The sequence below is a fragment of the Nycticebus coucang genome, chromosome 10 (genome assembly GCF_027406575.1).
Source record: "Nycticebus coucang isolate mNycCou1 chromosome 10, mNycCou1.pri, whole genome shotgun sequence".
In the NCBI taxonomy this organism is placed as follows: domain Eukaryota; kingdom Metazoa; phylum Chordata; class Mammalia; order Primates; family Lorisidae; genus Nycticebus; species Nycticebus coucang.
Window position 1 is genome coordinate 60338858 of NC_069789.1, and position 15920 is coordinate 60354777.

At 51.9% G+C, this 15920-nt stretch overlaps 1 protein-coding gene and 1 non-coding gene across 2 annotated transcripts; one reads left to right on the forward strand and one right to left on the reverse strand.

The window, feature by feature from the left end:
• Window positions 1–3961: 3961 nt before the first annotated feature.
• Window positions 3962–9064, reverse strand: GPR37L1 (G protein-coupled receptor 37 like 1). The gene is made up of 2 exons (XM_053607268.1): window positions 8323–9064; window positions 3962–5362 (listed from the first exon to the last, which is right to left on the reverse strand). The coding sequence occupies exons 1-2, from the start codon at window positions 8950–8952 to the stop codon at window positions 4547–4549; spliced, it is 1446 nt and encodes a 481-aa protein (XP_053463243.1). The 5' UTR covers window positions 8953–9064; the 3' UTR covers window positions 3962–4546.
• Window positions 9065–13801: 4737 nt separating this feature from the next.
• On the forward strand, window positions 13802–13964 carry LOC128598053 (U1 spliceosomal RNA). Its single transcript, XR_008383559.1, has one exon. It is a non-coding gene; the product is annotated as a U1 spliceosomal RNA (small nuclear RNA).
• Window positions 13965–15920: the final 1956 nt, after the last annotated feature.

Consider the following 15920-nt stretch of genomic DNA (forward strand, 5'->3'; position numbering starts at 1 on the left):
CCACATAGCCCAGCTTTGAGTGGGCAGCTGCCAGGGGGAGCTATGAGGTCTGCTGAGGCAGCTGCCCTGGGCTTGGGTCGTGGCAGCCTGTGGGTGGGGACTGGATGCTGATTTGTGCTGGGACTGAGTGTCTCTTTCCTTATAACCAGTTCAGTCCTCAGCCCCGCCCTCTCCCAGGCCCAGGACGTCCCTGCAGCCAGGTTTGGGCCAGAACCAGAACTTGGCCCTCATCCCAGTGCCTACCCTGGGATCCATTAATTGTCCCAGTGGCTATCTTTTGGTGGCAGTGCTACTGGCTTCTCAAGAAGAGCCCAGCCTTGCTTCTCTGCCTGATTCGAGTGCCTCCCGGAGCCGGCCTCCCTCTCTGTCCACAACAGCTGCTGCAGGTCCTTCCGGGCCTGCTTGCTCACATCTGAGGCCATCTTGACCCAGTTTTACCGTAAGCCCCGCCTCCTCTTCTCATCCTCCCCTTCACCCTGGAAAATGGAGCAGGCCTCTGTAGATCACCCATCCTTCCTCAGCCCTCCCACCGCAGGAAAAAGGAGTTGCATTTTCCCTCAGTTCTGGGAGGGAGCCCTTGACCTCCCTTGACAGCCCCTGCCCTTCCTGGACACCCAGGGCTTCCTCCTGAAGGCACTTTCTAGTCATCAGAGCTGTCTAAGAGAAATGCCCTGCCTGGAGAGGCAGGTCCCCATTCATTGCCAGATAGTTTGAGGAAATATTGGGGGCAGAATTTGGTAGCCACAGTAAATGATTCTAAGGTGCCTTCCAACTCCTAAGGAACAGGAGACGTGCTTCTCTGGTTAAGGAGGTTGAAGGTGACCCAGGCCTGTCCCAGACCCTCTCCTGGTTGTAAGGGTGGCTGGCTCTGCCCCTGGCCTGGGAGCCTGGGGTAGGACCAACAGTCATTCATCTGGGGCCACTTTTCTCAGGTCCCATTTATCCTTCAGTGAGGGCTGAGGTTTGAGGTAAGCAAGAATGAGCTGGTTATCTGTAAGCAAGCAGCATCCCACCACAGTGCCTTCATGCAGCAGATGCCTAATAATGACTTAACAAACTTGTTAAGCTATTTCAGGAGGCTGAGACAGTGGATTGCTTGAGCCCAGGAGTTCAAAGCTAACCTGGGCAACATAGTGAGACACCACTCTTAAAAAAAAAAAAAAGGCTTGGAACCCATAGCACAGTGGTTATGGCATCGGCCACGTGAACCGAGGGTGGGGGGTTTGAACCTGGCCTGGGCCAGCTAAAGCAACAACGATAACTGCAACAACAACAAAAATAGCTGGGCATTGTGGCGGGCATTTGTAGTCTCAGCTACTTGGGAGGCTGAGGCAAGAAAATCACTTAAGCCCGTGGGCGGCACCTATGGCTCACAGGAGTAGGGCGCTGACTCCATATGCCAGAGGTGGTGGGTTCAAACCCAGCCCTGGCCAAAAACTGCAAAAAACAAAAGAAAATCACTTAAGCCCAAAATTTGAGGTTGCTGTGAGCTGTGACGCCACCGCACTCTACCCAGGGCAACAGCTTGAGACTGTCTCAAAAAAAAAAGAGAACTTGTTAAAAGTTGAGTTGAGGGCAGCGCCTGTACCTCAACATGGTAGGGTGCCGGCCCCATATGCAGGAGGTGGCGGGTTCAAACCCAGCCCCAGCCAAAAACTGCAAAAAAAATAAAAGTTGAGTTGAACAGTGACAGATCATGAATATATGTAAATTATGTTTGGTGCCCTTTGACGCCAAAACCTGGATGAGTTTAAGAATACCCTGGCCAGGGCGGCGCCTGTGGCTCAGTCGGTAGGGCACCGGCCCCATATACCGAGGGTGGCAGGTTCAAACCCGGCCCCGGCCAAACTGCAACCAAAAAAATAGCCGGGCTTTGTGGCGGGCGCCTGTAGTCCCAGCTACTCGGGAGGCTGAGGCAAGAGAATCGTTTCAGCCCAGGAGTTGGAGGTTGCTGTGAGCTGTGTGAGGCCACGGCACTCTACCGAGGGCCATAAAGTGAGACTCTGTCTCTACAAAAAAAAAAAAAAAAAGAATACCCTGGCCAAGCCTGCTCCATAGTACTAGAGAACTGAATCAGAGGAAGAAAGAAAAGGTGCCAAGCACCATGCCAGACCTTTTATATATCTTGTCTCATTAAATGACCATAGTCCTCTGTGAAGGAGAGATTGTTCCCATTTTACAGATGAGGAAGCTGAGATTGAGAGGTCAAGTAACTGCATTCAAGTTCCAGGATAAATGACAGAAAGATGGTCCCCCAAGTGGACTGGGGAGACACAGTGGATTGCAGGCTCCCTCATCCCCACCAACCTGAGAACATAGTCTCCTGAAGTCTGCTCCCTAGCGAGTGTGTCAGCGCACCCTCAGCATCCCAACCCAAGTTCACTGCCCGCCATGTGCCACCCTCTCCCTCCCCCAAGCCTGCGACCCCTGATCAACAAACCCCACATTGTTTCCCCAGCTGGCCCAGGCTGGAGGGACAGTGGCTCTTTCCCAAGGCTGACTGGCCTGCTGACTGATTCTGCAAGCCATTCACTTTGGCAGGCCTGGGAGGTGGCGGTGGCAGTGCCTTGGATTCATCATCTCTCTCCCTTCATCTCTGAGCCGGCCAACCAACAGGAGGGAGAGGCAGAGTGTGCCCTTTGTGGAAGAAGCTCCCCAAACAGGATGCTGATGTGTTCTCCCTCCCCTGCTCCCAGCCTTCCATCCTCAGCCTTCTTCCTCCCATTCTGGACTTTCACCTCAGTTCACCCGGCCCCCTGCCCACATCCCTTAGGAAACTTGGTGAATGTGGGACTAGGGGTGTGTGGCAGAGGAGTTGGGTGCAATGTGGAGGAAGCAGCCCTTATAGCCTCAGCATGACAAGCCTGCCTTTGGCCCCCTCCACCATGCACCCCCTCCTTATTAAGTTTCTGCAGACAAAGCTGGGGGCTTCAGTCACCGTGGCAACAGCTCTACTGAGAAATGGGTGGGTGTCATTCCCCAGCACAAAGGGTGTGCGCATGGCAGCATCATCACCTAGCAACGGCCTCCTGCTCTCTTGGCGGCGTCACCCGGCCCTGGGGGTGGGTGCCAGGGACAGAGAACAAGGCTGTTAACATCCCTAGGAGGGGGGAGGGAAGCTTAGTGCAGGGCAGGCTGAGGCCAAGGGGAGTGGGTGGGGTGGACAGAGGAAAATGGAACCCAGGGCAGTGGGAAGCCCCTGCCCCTCGCCATCCCTGGGCCCCTGGGGGACCTTTCTGAGGCCCATGTGGAGGTTCCAGGTAGGCCTGGTGTGCAGAAGTCTTCGGTGGGACCCAGAGCTGAGCTTTAGGAGGAGGGTGGCTCTGAGAAAAGCTGGGCTTCGGGCACAGGGATTGGTTGGTGGCCCAGGCTGAGACCTCACTTCTGGGTGATATGTCAGCTTCTCAGGGACCGACCAGGCCAAGGGTGGAGGACCCAGAGGTGGAGCTGGGGAAAGTGGGACTCAAGAGCAAGAGATGGCAGGAGGATCTGCAGTGTCTTTGCCGGGAGGTGGTGGAGCTCTGCTGGGAAGGCTGGGGTCGGGGGAGGGAGGGGCAGGCATCTGGACTGTCTACGAGCAAAACACTCCGTTCTAAGAAACTGAACAAGAGCAGCTCTCAGAGTAAGAGAAGCTGGACAGGCCTGGGGCTCATGGAAGGAAAGCCCTGGATTCCCTCAAATGGGGGCTTTGTGGAGAAAGGGCCAAATAGACACAGGGGCTCCAGAGGAGATGAGTTCACAGCCTTTTGACTTCCCAGGAGCTGCTGGGTTTAGGCCAAGTGTGCCCACCCCCCACTAGCTTCCCAAGCCCTCCATCCTCTCTGTCCCTCAAGAGCCATAAGACACTTACAGGGCAGGGCTGTGCACAGGCCAAGGCCAAGGCCAAAGGTGGTCAGGAAGAAGGCCCAGGTTCATCTGGCCTCTGCCAAGATTTGGCATAAGAACAAGCAATGGGCATAGGGATAGCTCTACCTAGTTTATTGTTTTTCAAGATAGGCCTTCTATGGGAAAGCACCTAACAAGGGGGACTGGACAGGGCATCTCAAAGAGAGGAGGAAAGAGAGAGACAACCTCCAGAAGGAAAGAAAGTGCCAGTAACAGAGGTGTCCAGGGCTGGGACAGATCAGCTCCAGAGAAGAGGGTAGTGAACCAAGTTGGGTTCCTCCCAAGGAGTCTCCTATTCCAGGATGGGGCTCCAGGGTGAAGATGGGGAGATGATGCTCAGAGAGGGCACAATGAAAAGTATCGTCAGGTTTCTAGGCAGAGAGCGGGAAGAGGGCTGGAACCAAGAGAGGGCAGGCAAAGTCCTGGCTCCCAGCTGATGGGACTGAGTTTCCAGGCAGTTCTAAGGACCTAGAGGCATCACTGCCCGCTGGTGGAAAGGACAGAGCTGGAAGGCCCCTCAAATGACTGGAAGGCCCTGCTTAGGGAGGGGCCTTTGCCCTTCCCAAACCTCAAAAAGAGGAACCAAATCCATCTCTAGACAGCAAGACGGGCAGCAGAGCAAGACCTATGGGGAAAGAAAGAGCAGACACCTGCTCAGGCCTCAGCAAGGCGTGCCCAGGGGCAGGAGTGGAGGTGACTCCCTGGGCTTGTGAAAGTAGATGGAGGAGGACGCCTCGGTCTTGTGCTTGTTGTCCGAGCTGTTGGTTGCCGAGGGCTCTGAGGCCCCGCCACACTCCTCACAGCAGCAGCAGCAACAGCAGTCCAGGAAGGCCTGGCCCAGCGGCTTGCAGACGCACAGCAACAGCACAGGGGTGATGGCGCCCTTGAAGAAGGTGGAGAACTGGTTGATGAGGCCCAGGAGGTCCAGGGTCTGGCGGGTCAGCTCAGTGGAGAGGTAGGCCACCACGATGTTGCAGACGTTCTCTGGGAGAGTGCAGCAGGCGTAGACCACAGTCAGGCCCACTACTGTGCTGTTGAGCTGGCTCTCACACTGCGCATGCTTGCCTGCCCGGCACTCCGGCTTCCTCCCTGGGGGGCCCCGGACCCGCCATGTCACCAGCTGGCAGGTAATGGTGAAGAGGATGGGCAGGCAGAAGTAGCAGCCAAAGTACCACCACATGCGGGCGTTCTGGTAGGTCATCACCAGTGAGTAGAGGGATTCGGGCAGGCTGGCCGAGGGCTTCATGACGCATGAGTCCACGGTGCCCGTGGTGGGGGCAGGCTCCTGTGCCAGCTGCCACAACAGGAGCTCAGGCACGGCCAGGGTCATGGAACCCACCCAGATAACAGCCAGCTTGGCTAGGATGGACTGGCACTGCTCGATGGGCCTCACCTTGGGCAGGGTACTGGTAGCCACGTGGAAACGGTCAATGCCCAGGGCACAGAGGCTGAAGGTTGTGACTCCCAGAGAGGAGACCTGTGGGCAAGGAGGTGGAAGAAGAGAGAAGCACTTGGTCAAAATTTCAGAGGACAAAGGAGGATGACAAATTGAGTGATAAGCATAGAAATAATAGTAATGGTAACAACTACCATGTAATGAGCCTTTTTTCCCATACTGTTGTTGAGAGGGGTGGGGTTGAGGTGCACACACACACACCACCTCTGCCTCTTCTCACCTTGTCTTTGCCTCTCAGGCTAAGGACAAATGACCTGCCTCCCACAGACCTCATGTTTTCTGAGAAACTTTGGCAATTCATCTCTAAGGAAGAACCAAGACAAAGACACAGAAGTTCTGGCTCTTTGCTGGTCCTTCCACTTCCCGCAATCCATTTTTTGCATGGATCAGATGAGTGGTTTGGGAGGAACAGCGTTCATATACACACACTCACACACTCAGTCTCCTGGCCCTGTCCGGAGGAGCCCAGGCGCCTGGCTGCGTGGAAAAGCAGCCCCCCTCTGAGCCGGCTGTGACCCCCATCCCCACACACTATTCATTGAGCACACAGGAAAATTAATCTGTGAGCCAAGAGGAAGAAGCCAGAGCAGCAGGCGAAGAAAGTGCCAGAGAGCATAAAAGAAGCGGAGAACCCTCCCGCACTATCAAATGATGTTCAGCCACACTCAGGGATTGTGCTCAGATCCCCCTCCTGTCCAAATTCCTCCCTCTTCTGGCTTGGGCACCACAATCCCCAGCTTATTAGCACGGCCACCAAGTGTCCTTTGTGAGAACCCCACCCCCTCTCTTGGCAAGAGAGCCCAGGCCTACAGAGGAACAGCCTTGAAGCTTGAGCAAAAGCACCATTCTCTCTCCCTCTTTCCCTAGATCTCAAAAAATATATCAGGTTTATTCCAAGCTGCCTTCTCCCACTCCCTGCTAGGAATCATCCTGATATCCCACCTGTGAAAGGGTTTAGGGCAGCATATTTTGTCCTCCTCAACTCCCTCCCCATCACCCAGCCTGGAGAGAGGACACTCTATCAACCTGTGGGTCATCTCTATCTCCCAGTAGGGATGGAGGGGTGGCCTAGGAGGATTAAGGCCAAAGCCTGTGTGTTAGGTATGTTGGGACTTACAGCCAGGCAGGGCCAAGTGTTCACTAACTTACCAAACACTCCAAAGCAAGAATTCACACATGTCTGCCTTTCCTTCTTCTCTTATACCATTCCCAAGTAAAACCCAGCAACTATTGAATTATTTTAACTCTAAGCACTTTATAGACATTGTCATTCAATACCTCAAGAAGTCATTCAGATAGCTATTATTGTTGTTGTCCCCAATTTAAAGATGAGGAAATTGAGGTTTAAGCAGGTTGAGTAACTGACCAAGATCACTCAGTTAGTGATAGGAAAAGCCCATTTCTTAATCAAATCTGCCTAGTCCCAAAGTCCCAAGTCTAACCACTCACCGCTCACCTGGCCTGTGAGCATGAAATGATTAATAACTAAGATGCAAAGACGATCCCCACCTGTAGGGTATCCTCTCAGGTTGACTTAACTTGGGGCTATCATAAAGTGGTCGCAGTCTACCTTGCTTGGGAAGGACAGGAAAGGACTGTGCCAACTGGTGAGTCTCGGAGAGCCTGTCCAAGTATGAAATCATTAATACATAGTGAGTTAGGGACAGACCTGGGAAGAGGAACTGTGTCCAAACGCCTCATCCTGATTCCTTCTCCACCCAGGCAGGTCACCCATGACATGCAACATCACCCACAGAGAAACAACTGCACTCATACAGTCCTTAATATTCCCCTCCCCCCGTAGCCAAATCTAAAAGGTTGCTTGCTTATTTGTCTTCCTATATAGAGACAAGGGCCTTACGGTGTCTCCTTCATAAATGTACCTATATTGGTATATTTTTGCAGTATTTTAAGTTGTCCCTGTCTGATCTACATATCCTTCAACACCTGTGGACTTATCCTAATGTGGAAATTCCCAGAAGTAAAGGCATAATAATATACTTTAGGATTATAAAACTGGCTGGTTGTGAGGGCTATCTGGTCTACCCTCTAGTTAGGAGATGAGGAAACTAGAGAGGCAACCTGCCCAGTGACACTCAGAACATCAGGGGCAAAACTGAGAATAGAGCTCCCAGCTAGTTCCACTACTCAGAACCATTTTTCCCTTTCAGAGAGGATTTAGGAGAGTGCTGATGGAGATGACAGCGATGATAAGAAGAGGAAGGGTCGGGCGGCACCGGCGGCTCCATATACCGAGGGTGGCGGGTTCAAACCCAGCCCCGGCCAAACTGCAACAAAAAATAGCCAGGCGTTGTGGTGGACGCCTGCAGTCCCAGCTACTTGGGAGGCTGAGGCAGGAGAATTGCCTAAGCCCAGGAGTTGGAGGTTGCTGTGAGCTATGACGCCATGGTACTCTACCGAGGGCGACACAGTGAGACTATCTCTAAAAAAAAAAGAAAGAAAGAAAGAAAAGGAAGGGTCTGTCCTTGCGGTGTTTGTGTCCATAAGGAGTAAATGCTGACTTCATCACAGGGGGTCTACAGGACATGGGCTCTCCCCTCAGGCTCAGCATGGGGAGGCAGGATATTGCAGGGAGAGACGGGAAGGTGTGGGTGAGGGCAGTGGCAGCAGGCACAAAGGGAGGAGAGGGAGTCAAGAGAATGGGCAGCGTGATTTCTTGGGTGGAATGACGGAGGAGAGCTGTGGCAGGGGTGAGGGCAGCTGGGAGATCTGCCTTAAGGTTTCTCCCAAAGCAGGAGACCAGGCTGGGAGTGGAACCCAGGGTCCTGCATACCTGCCCAGTTTCTACCAGAAACCAATACCGGATTTGCATCTTTCTCCAGGAGGAGAAGCAGGTCAGAGCTCCAAGGCTCTGCCGCTCTGTGCACCCACAGTTCCACTTCCCAGGCCCTTTCAGAGACTTGGAACCCCTTCCCTGGATTGCAGCCCCTCAGCTGGGCTCTAGCAAGACGTACACTCACCTCCATGAAGGGCACAGCCCGACAAGAAATGTCACCAAGCAGCCTCTGCTTAGTGATCTCATTGAAGATAACAACAGGAAGGCAGAAAAAGAGGACCAGAAAATCCCAGAGGGCCAGGCTCGCGAGGATGGAGTTCCAGGCGCTCTTCAGGTAGTAGCTGTGCCACACGATGCACATGACTGACAGATTGCCCACGATGCCCACAGCAAACACCACCAGGGCCAGGAGCATGACCGCATAGGCACTGTAGGAGCTCTCGGTCACTGGATACAGGGGGTTCTGGATCTGCAGCCTCTGCCCCGGCGCCCCTGTCAGATTGCCCCTCAGCTCCTGTCCACTGCCTGGGGTGCTCCCATCCTTGTCTGGGTTGGGGCTGGTGGCCACCAAGGGCTTGGTGGGCCGCAGGCCAGCAGGGTGGATGGGCCGAGGGTACTCAGCCCACTCCTCGGGCACATACTGCTGCACCCCTTTGGCCTCCTCATCCTCAGTGCCTCTCTTGGGTCGGCTCTGCTGCTCCAGGACCTCAGCTCTACTCCTGTCAGAGTGCAGAGGGGCACCTGCCGAGACCCTGCTCAGTCCCATAGCCCACACCACAGCAAGAGAGATGGCCAGGGGCCACAGCCACCGCATGGCCGGACGAGCAGGAGGCAGCTGCCCCACAGAGAGCAGGTGAGGGCAGGGCGCCCAAGTGCTGGGCTCTAGAAAGGCAGCTGGCCGGCAGGGTGGGTCCGCCTCCAGTCAGGCGTCTGGCATCACTGCCCTCCTTCCCAGCCTCCGGCAGGGCTGGGCAGGGCCCTCTGCTGGACGCACAGCACTCTTTGCTGCCCTCATGCATCCTGTCCTGCACGACTCTCCCTCTCAGGCCCCACAGTAGACTGCAGGACCCTTAGTGGCACCTGCTGCAGACCACTGAGACCAGCGAGGAAATACAGATGGCCTACGGTGACACAATGATGTGGAGGCAGGACTGCAATTGGGACACTGGTCTCCTACATTCAAAGTGAGCAATAACAATCACTGGCATTTACTGAACACTTACTAGTCCTAGCACTCGGTTGGTTTTTCAGTTATCCTCACAACAGTTCTATAGAGTAAGTGCTATTATTACCCATTTTTCAGATTCAAAATCTGAAGTCCATAGAGATAAGTCACTGGTCACATAGTTGATACCAAGCAGAGCCACGCCCAGAACCTAGGTCTGACGCCACAACTCAATGCTATGCTCAACAAGAGTCCATCCACGTGCTGCCTACCACACAGGCTTCCCAAAGAAAACAGCAACATCCCAAATTTTAAAACACCACATTCTGATCAAGACACAAAATGGATGGACATTTGCAATAACATTTCTTTACTGAGTACCTGCTGTGTTCTAGACACAGTGTACAAAAATGTAAAAGATCTCTGCAACCAAGGAGCTCTCAGTTCAGAGGGGAAATAAGTAAGTAAATAAATAATTCCCACTGAGTGTGAAAGATGCTATGAAAAGCAAAGGCATAATGCTGAGGGAGCCTGGGGGGATCTGGAAGGCCTCCCAGGCAGGCAAGTTTGAATGGATTCTGAAAAATGGCTGTGAGCTTCCCTGTAGAAGAGACAGCATGTGCAAAGGCCTGGTGATGTGAAAGTGGGGATGTTCCTGCAAGATAGCAAGTCCCCTAAGGAGGCCAGGAAGCCAGGGAGTGTAGGGAGAGAGCACAGGGCCTTGAGGCAGGGAGCCTGGAGAGATCAGCAGAGGAGGAGCCAGGATGGACAGTGCAGGCCAAGGAGTTTAGATCTTATCAGAAAGGCAGATTGCTAAGCAGAGAAACAGTGATCTTGACCAAGTTATTCTAGAGGGGTCTTTGATGGGCAGTTGGGGTCCTGGCAACCTAGCAGGAAGCTTCAAAGGCAGGGGGACTTGGGAGGCAGCAATCTGGAGGATGGGGAGAATCCCAGATTCAAGGAAGACTTGAGGAGGATGTGGGTACATGGGAGGATGATGTGTGAGACAGAGGGGCTGACCCCAGGAACAGGGTGGGCAGTGAGTTCACCTACCTGTGCAGGAAAGACAAGGAGCACATGATGGAGGTGGGGAGAAAAACTCTTCTTTGCACACATGAAACTCCATGTACCATGGGTCCTTGGAGTTGAGATACAGAAAGAAATACCTACAGCACAGAAGACTGGCCAGAGCTGGACCTGGACATGGCACTATGGTGCAGGTGGGAGTGGGTCAGGCTGCCAGGGGGCCTGTGGAAAATGGGGTGGTGGTGGTGGTGGTGGTGGTGGTGCTGGGCAAGGCCTGAGGAGTCCTCCACTCACAGGCAGCCAGAAGAAGGTGCTTATGAAGAAAATGGAGTAAAATGGGGAGAAGGCAGGAAGCTATACTCCTATTCCCCAGAGGTTAAAAAAGGGGAAGAGAAACAGAACTAGATACCTGTAATCCCAGCTCTTGGGGAGGCTGAGGCAGGAGGATCAGTTGAGGCCAGGCATTTGAGACCAGCTTAGGTGACAAGGCTGTCTCTAAAATAATAATAATAAAAAAAAAAAATTAGCCAAACATGGTGGCCTGTACCTATAGTCCCAGCTACAGTCCTGAGGCAGAAGGATTGTCTGACCCCAGGATTGAGGCTGCAGTGAGCTATGATGTGCCACTGCTCTCCAGCCTGGGAGACAGAGCAAGATCCCATCTCTAAAAAACAAAAAAGAAAAAGGAAAAGACTGCCATGTTTTCAGACAAGTGTCACAGAAGAGCTGCAGTGGTCCATCCAGAAGTCAGACAGACCAGATAAGAACTCAACTGCCCCTGTCCTTGTCATCACCTGTGCATCTCCTGAAGTGGAGGTGAGAGGCCAGGGCTCTGTCCCCTCATCCCACCATCCTCAGCAAGGGCTAACAAAGGACTGTGGGAGATACATGGGGGTACCACAACCTTATCCCGGGCATCATGTGGGCATCATGGGGCCCATCTTCAGACCGGGCTTCCCTAATCCTGCTAGAGAACTGCCCCAAGGACCTGCTCTAGAGTGTGTCATATACTTCTTTCCTCCCCAATTGAAAACTGCTGTCATTGAAACCTACCACCTTCTGCCTGGTAGCATGGCGATTTGCATAAATAGAATCATCATTGGCACCATCACTATTTATTGAGCACTCACGAAGTGCTGTGCTCTCAGCTAAATGCTTGATATAATTATCACTTAGTTTTTATTACCTCGGACTCAGACAGGTAAACTAACCTGCCCAAGGACACACAGCTAGTGAATGACAGCTGGGGTCCAAATGTAAATTTGCCCAACTGCAAAGCTAGAACTCTTAACCACTTCTTTGTGTAGCCTTACAAGAGTCTAACTCTCCTGTAAGAAGAGATCCTAGAGATAACCTTCTAATTTTCAGAAGTGGAAACTGAAATACAGAGAAATGCCAAGGCCAGGTGCTCAGCAGTCCCGTCTCTGCCGTGAGATCCTCAGTTCTCCCCAGGCACATGCTGGCAGCCTTCTGATTTCAAGATCATTCTTTTTTTTTTTTTTTTTTGTAGAGACAGAGTCTCACTGTACTGCCCTCGGTAGAGTGCCGTGGCGTCACACGGCTCACAGCAACCTCCAGCTCTTGGGCTTACATGATTCTCTTGCCTCAGCCTCCTGAGTAGCTGGGACTACAGGCGTCTGCCACAATGCTCGGCTATTTTTTTGTTGCAGTTTGGCCGGGGTTGGGTTTGAACCTGCCACCCTCGGCATATGGGGCCGGCGCCCTACTCACTGAGCCATAGGCGCCGCCCAAGATCATTCTTTTTTAAGCACCAAAAGAGAGAAGAAAACCCTTATTTTTTTCTGCTGCACCTCCCCTTTTTGAGACAGAGTTTCACTCTGTTGCCCAGGCTGGACTGCCCTGGCTTCAGCCTAGCTCACAGCAACCTCAAACTCTTGGGCTTCAGCAATCCCTTGCCTCATCCTTCTGAGTAGCTGGGACTACAGGCACCTGCCAAAACACCTGGCTAATGTTTCTATTTTTAGTAGAGACAGGGGGTCTCATTTTGCTCAGGCTGGTCTTGAACCTGAACTCAGGCAATCCTCCTGCTGTGGCCTCCTAGAATGCTAGAATTACAGGTGTGAGCCACAGGGCCTAACCTGCTACACCTCTTTTAGCAAGAGGATTTGTTATGTAAAATTTGGATTTGGTGAAAAGGCCACTAATTTCCTTAAAGCTGCAAGTTCCCCACCCCTAGTAAACTCTAGCACAAGGCTGACACGTGGTGAGCCTAGTTCTCTGCTCTTTCCTTACATTCACAAAGATGCCCCATTGCACCTCTTTTTGTGCCTTGCACAGAGAAGGTGATCAATAAACTCTGGTGCCTGAGAGGGCACCCCCTGTGCTGTTCTATTAGGATGGCTGGAATATCACAGGCCACTAGGTGGAACCAAATGTTCAGTGTTGGAAGTTAAGTGCCTGGCCTCAGACCATCACCCCATGGAATCCTAACCTATCCCACTCTGCCCAAGCCCTGCCCACAGAATTTTTGTGGCCATCTGAGACCAACTGAAAGAGATGACAGGAGTCCCAGGAGAGAGACCAAAGGGATGGTGGGATGTGCCTGCTGTTTCACCCTCCCCTCTGGAGAGTGTCCAGCATGGAGCCCCCACAGCGCTCTTCTCCTAGCTGTGTTTCAGGAAGTTTCCTCTATCTGGACTGAGCTGGGGGCATTGCTCCTATCCAGAAGCATGCCAGGCAGAAAGCAAAAGCCTTTCCTACTCCAGAGGATTGTGTCTCCATGATCCCAGGAATTCCCCAGCCTTCACCCTGGGAATTTCCCCAATGAGGGCTACAGAATAGGTAGTCGTGATGGGGTGGGAGAGAGGCATTGTGGTGAGGGTGTCCAGGCTGACGTGTAGATGGCATCTGTGAAAATAATAAGAGCTAACATTTTATTGAGCAGATTCCATATGCCATGCATTCTCCAGCCAAGAGTAGAATCTGGAACCAGACTGCCCAGATTTAATACCCGACTCTGCCACTTGCTAGCTGTGTATGTGACTTTTGTCAAGTACTTAACCTTGGTGCCTCCACTTCCTCATCTGTAACGTGGGGATAATACTATGTAACAGGTTTGTTGTGAAGATTAAGATTAAATCATTCCCGGTGTGGTGGCTCAGGCCCTAACTACTGAAGAGACTGAGGGAGGAGGCTCCCTCGAGGCTAGGAGTTCAGGCTTTAGTGTGCAATGATCACGCCTGTGAGTAGCCACTGCATACAGTCTGGGCAACACAGCAATACCTTTTCTCTTTCTCTCTCTCTCTTGTTCTTTTTTTTCTTTCTTTTTTTTGAGACAGGGTCTTGCTCTGTCACCCAAGTGGAGTGTGGTGGTGCCATCATACCTCACGGCAACCTTAAACTCCTGGCCTCAAACGATCCGCCCACCTTTGCCTCCCAAAGTGCTTCTGGAACTACAGGAATGAGCCACTGTTCCTCGTACACCTCATCGCTTTAAAAAAAGATTAAATGAATACTTCCCTGGCAGAGGAGATACCATGATCACGAAGGAGGTTTTCCCAGGGCGAGGCTTGTCCATTGCACTCCAGATGTGCTGACCCCTGCGATTTCCCCAAATGTGGAAACTCGACTGCATAATTTGTGGTAGTGGGGGACTGCGTCTGCGCTTTCCCCTACAAATAAAAATAATAATAATAATTAAAATAAATAAATAAAAGATCGAATGAGTTCATCTTCATAAATGACTAGAACAATATCTGGCACGTAGTAAGCACTACATAAATGTTAGCTATTGGCTAAAATTAACTCATTCAATTCTCACAGCAACCTTATGAGATAGGGCACTTTCATTATCTTCATTTTACGTATTTGGAAATTGAAGCACACAGAGGCAGAAGGCAGCCAAAAGGCAGGGAGGGCAAATTCTGAGATAAGTTCTTCCCCCAGCCAGGGTTCCAGGCTTACACAGACATCAAACTGGCCTGCAGCTAGGACAGACTAGGGATAGTGGAGGCATCCCATCCAACTCCATTGGCTCCCACTGTGTTAATTCCCCCCTATGCTCTGAGCTCCTGGATCAAGGGGCTCTTGGGTCCTACTCTGGAGGACAAGCAAAAAGCCAATAAAGAGAAAATATGCTTCTAAAAGTCAAGAGTTGGTCCCAATTCTTCTCCTAACCAGCCCGGTAATGTCAGTAATCACTCAGTCTTTCATTTTCCAAATATTTTTTGAGCACATACTATGTGCCAGGCATCATCCTAGACATTTGGGAAACAGAATAAATGACACTGTATGACCTCTGCCCTCATGAAATTCACATTTAGGTGAAGGAGGCAGTCACTGAAAAAGCTGAACTCCAAGTAAAATTATCCATAAGTATAAATTGTGATGAAGGACATTAAGGAAATTAACAGTATGCCATGAGGTCATGGAACCACTCTGTTCTCCAATTTCCTTTTCTGTAAAAGGTAAGGAGTATTGTCCTGGGCCTGGGGACTCACTGAGGATGCTAAAGAAATTAAATGTGGTCAGGCTCCATGCCTGTGGCTCAAGCGGCTAAGGTGCCAGCCACATACACCTGAGCTGGCAGGTTCCAATCCAGCTCGGACCCACTGAACAATGATGGCTGCAACCAAAAAATAGCCAGGCGTTGTGGCGGGCGCCTATAGTCCCAGCTGCTCAGGAGTCTGAGGCAAGAAAATCGCATAAGCCCAAGAGCTGTAGGTTGCTGTGAGCAGTGACACCACATTACTAAGGGCAACAGAGTGAGACTCTGTCTCTAATAATAATAATAACAAAAACTAAAAATAAAAGACAATATAGATGTCTATGATAACGTAGGTCAGTGGTGGTCAATTGAATTCACAGGGTCAGCGACACCTGGAAACTCATCTGACGTGCACATTTTCAGTCTCCTCCAAGACCTGCTCCATTAGAAGCTCTGAGGGTGGGCCCAGCCTTGTGGGTTTAGCAAGTCCCCCAGAGAATTCTGATGAAGGCTAGAGTTTGAGAACTACTATATAAGCTATTCCCATTGCCTTAGAAAGGGCTTCCTCTGCAGAAGCTTGGGGAGGTGTTTGTAGAAGGGGATGGAGGGAGGAGCACTGCACGGGGTGGAAGGCTTTTAGACCAAGCCTCTGGTAAACAAGGCTCAAGTAGGCTGCCGGCCACACAGTGGCTCACACCTGTAATCCTATTGCTCTGGGAGGCCCTGCCGGTGGATTGCTTGAGCTGAGGAGTTTGAGATCAGGCTAAGCAAGAGCAAGACTCCATCTCTACTAAAAATAGAAAAAACTAGCCAGGTATCGTGGCAGGCACCTATAATCCCAGCTACTCAGGAGGCTGAGGAGAAGAATCACTTGAGCCCAAGAGTTTGAGATTGCAGTGAGCTATGACACCACAGCACTCTACCTAGGGCAACAGAGTTAGACTCTGACTCCAAAAACAAACAAACGGGCGGCGCCTGTGGCTCAGTGGGTAGGGCGCCGGCCCCATATACCAAGGGTGGCGGGTTCAAACCCGGCCCCGGCCAAACTGCAACCAAAAAATAGCTGGGCGTTGTGGCGGGCGCCTGTAGTCCCAGCTACTCGGGAGGCTGAGGCAAGAGAATCGCTTAAGCCCAGGAGTTGGAG

Bases quoted from the DNA above. Each gene is read 5' to 3' on its own strand.
- GPR37L1 (XM_053607268.1), bottom strand. From the start codon at position 8,952: ATGCGGTGGCTGTGGCCCCTGGCCATCTCTCTTGCTGTGGTGTGGGCT. The intron at 5,363-8,322 runs GTGAGTGTACGT...CCTTGCCCACAG, and splicing joins GGGCTGTGCCCTTCATGGAG to GTCTCCTCTCTGGGAGTCAC.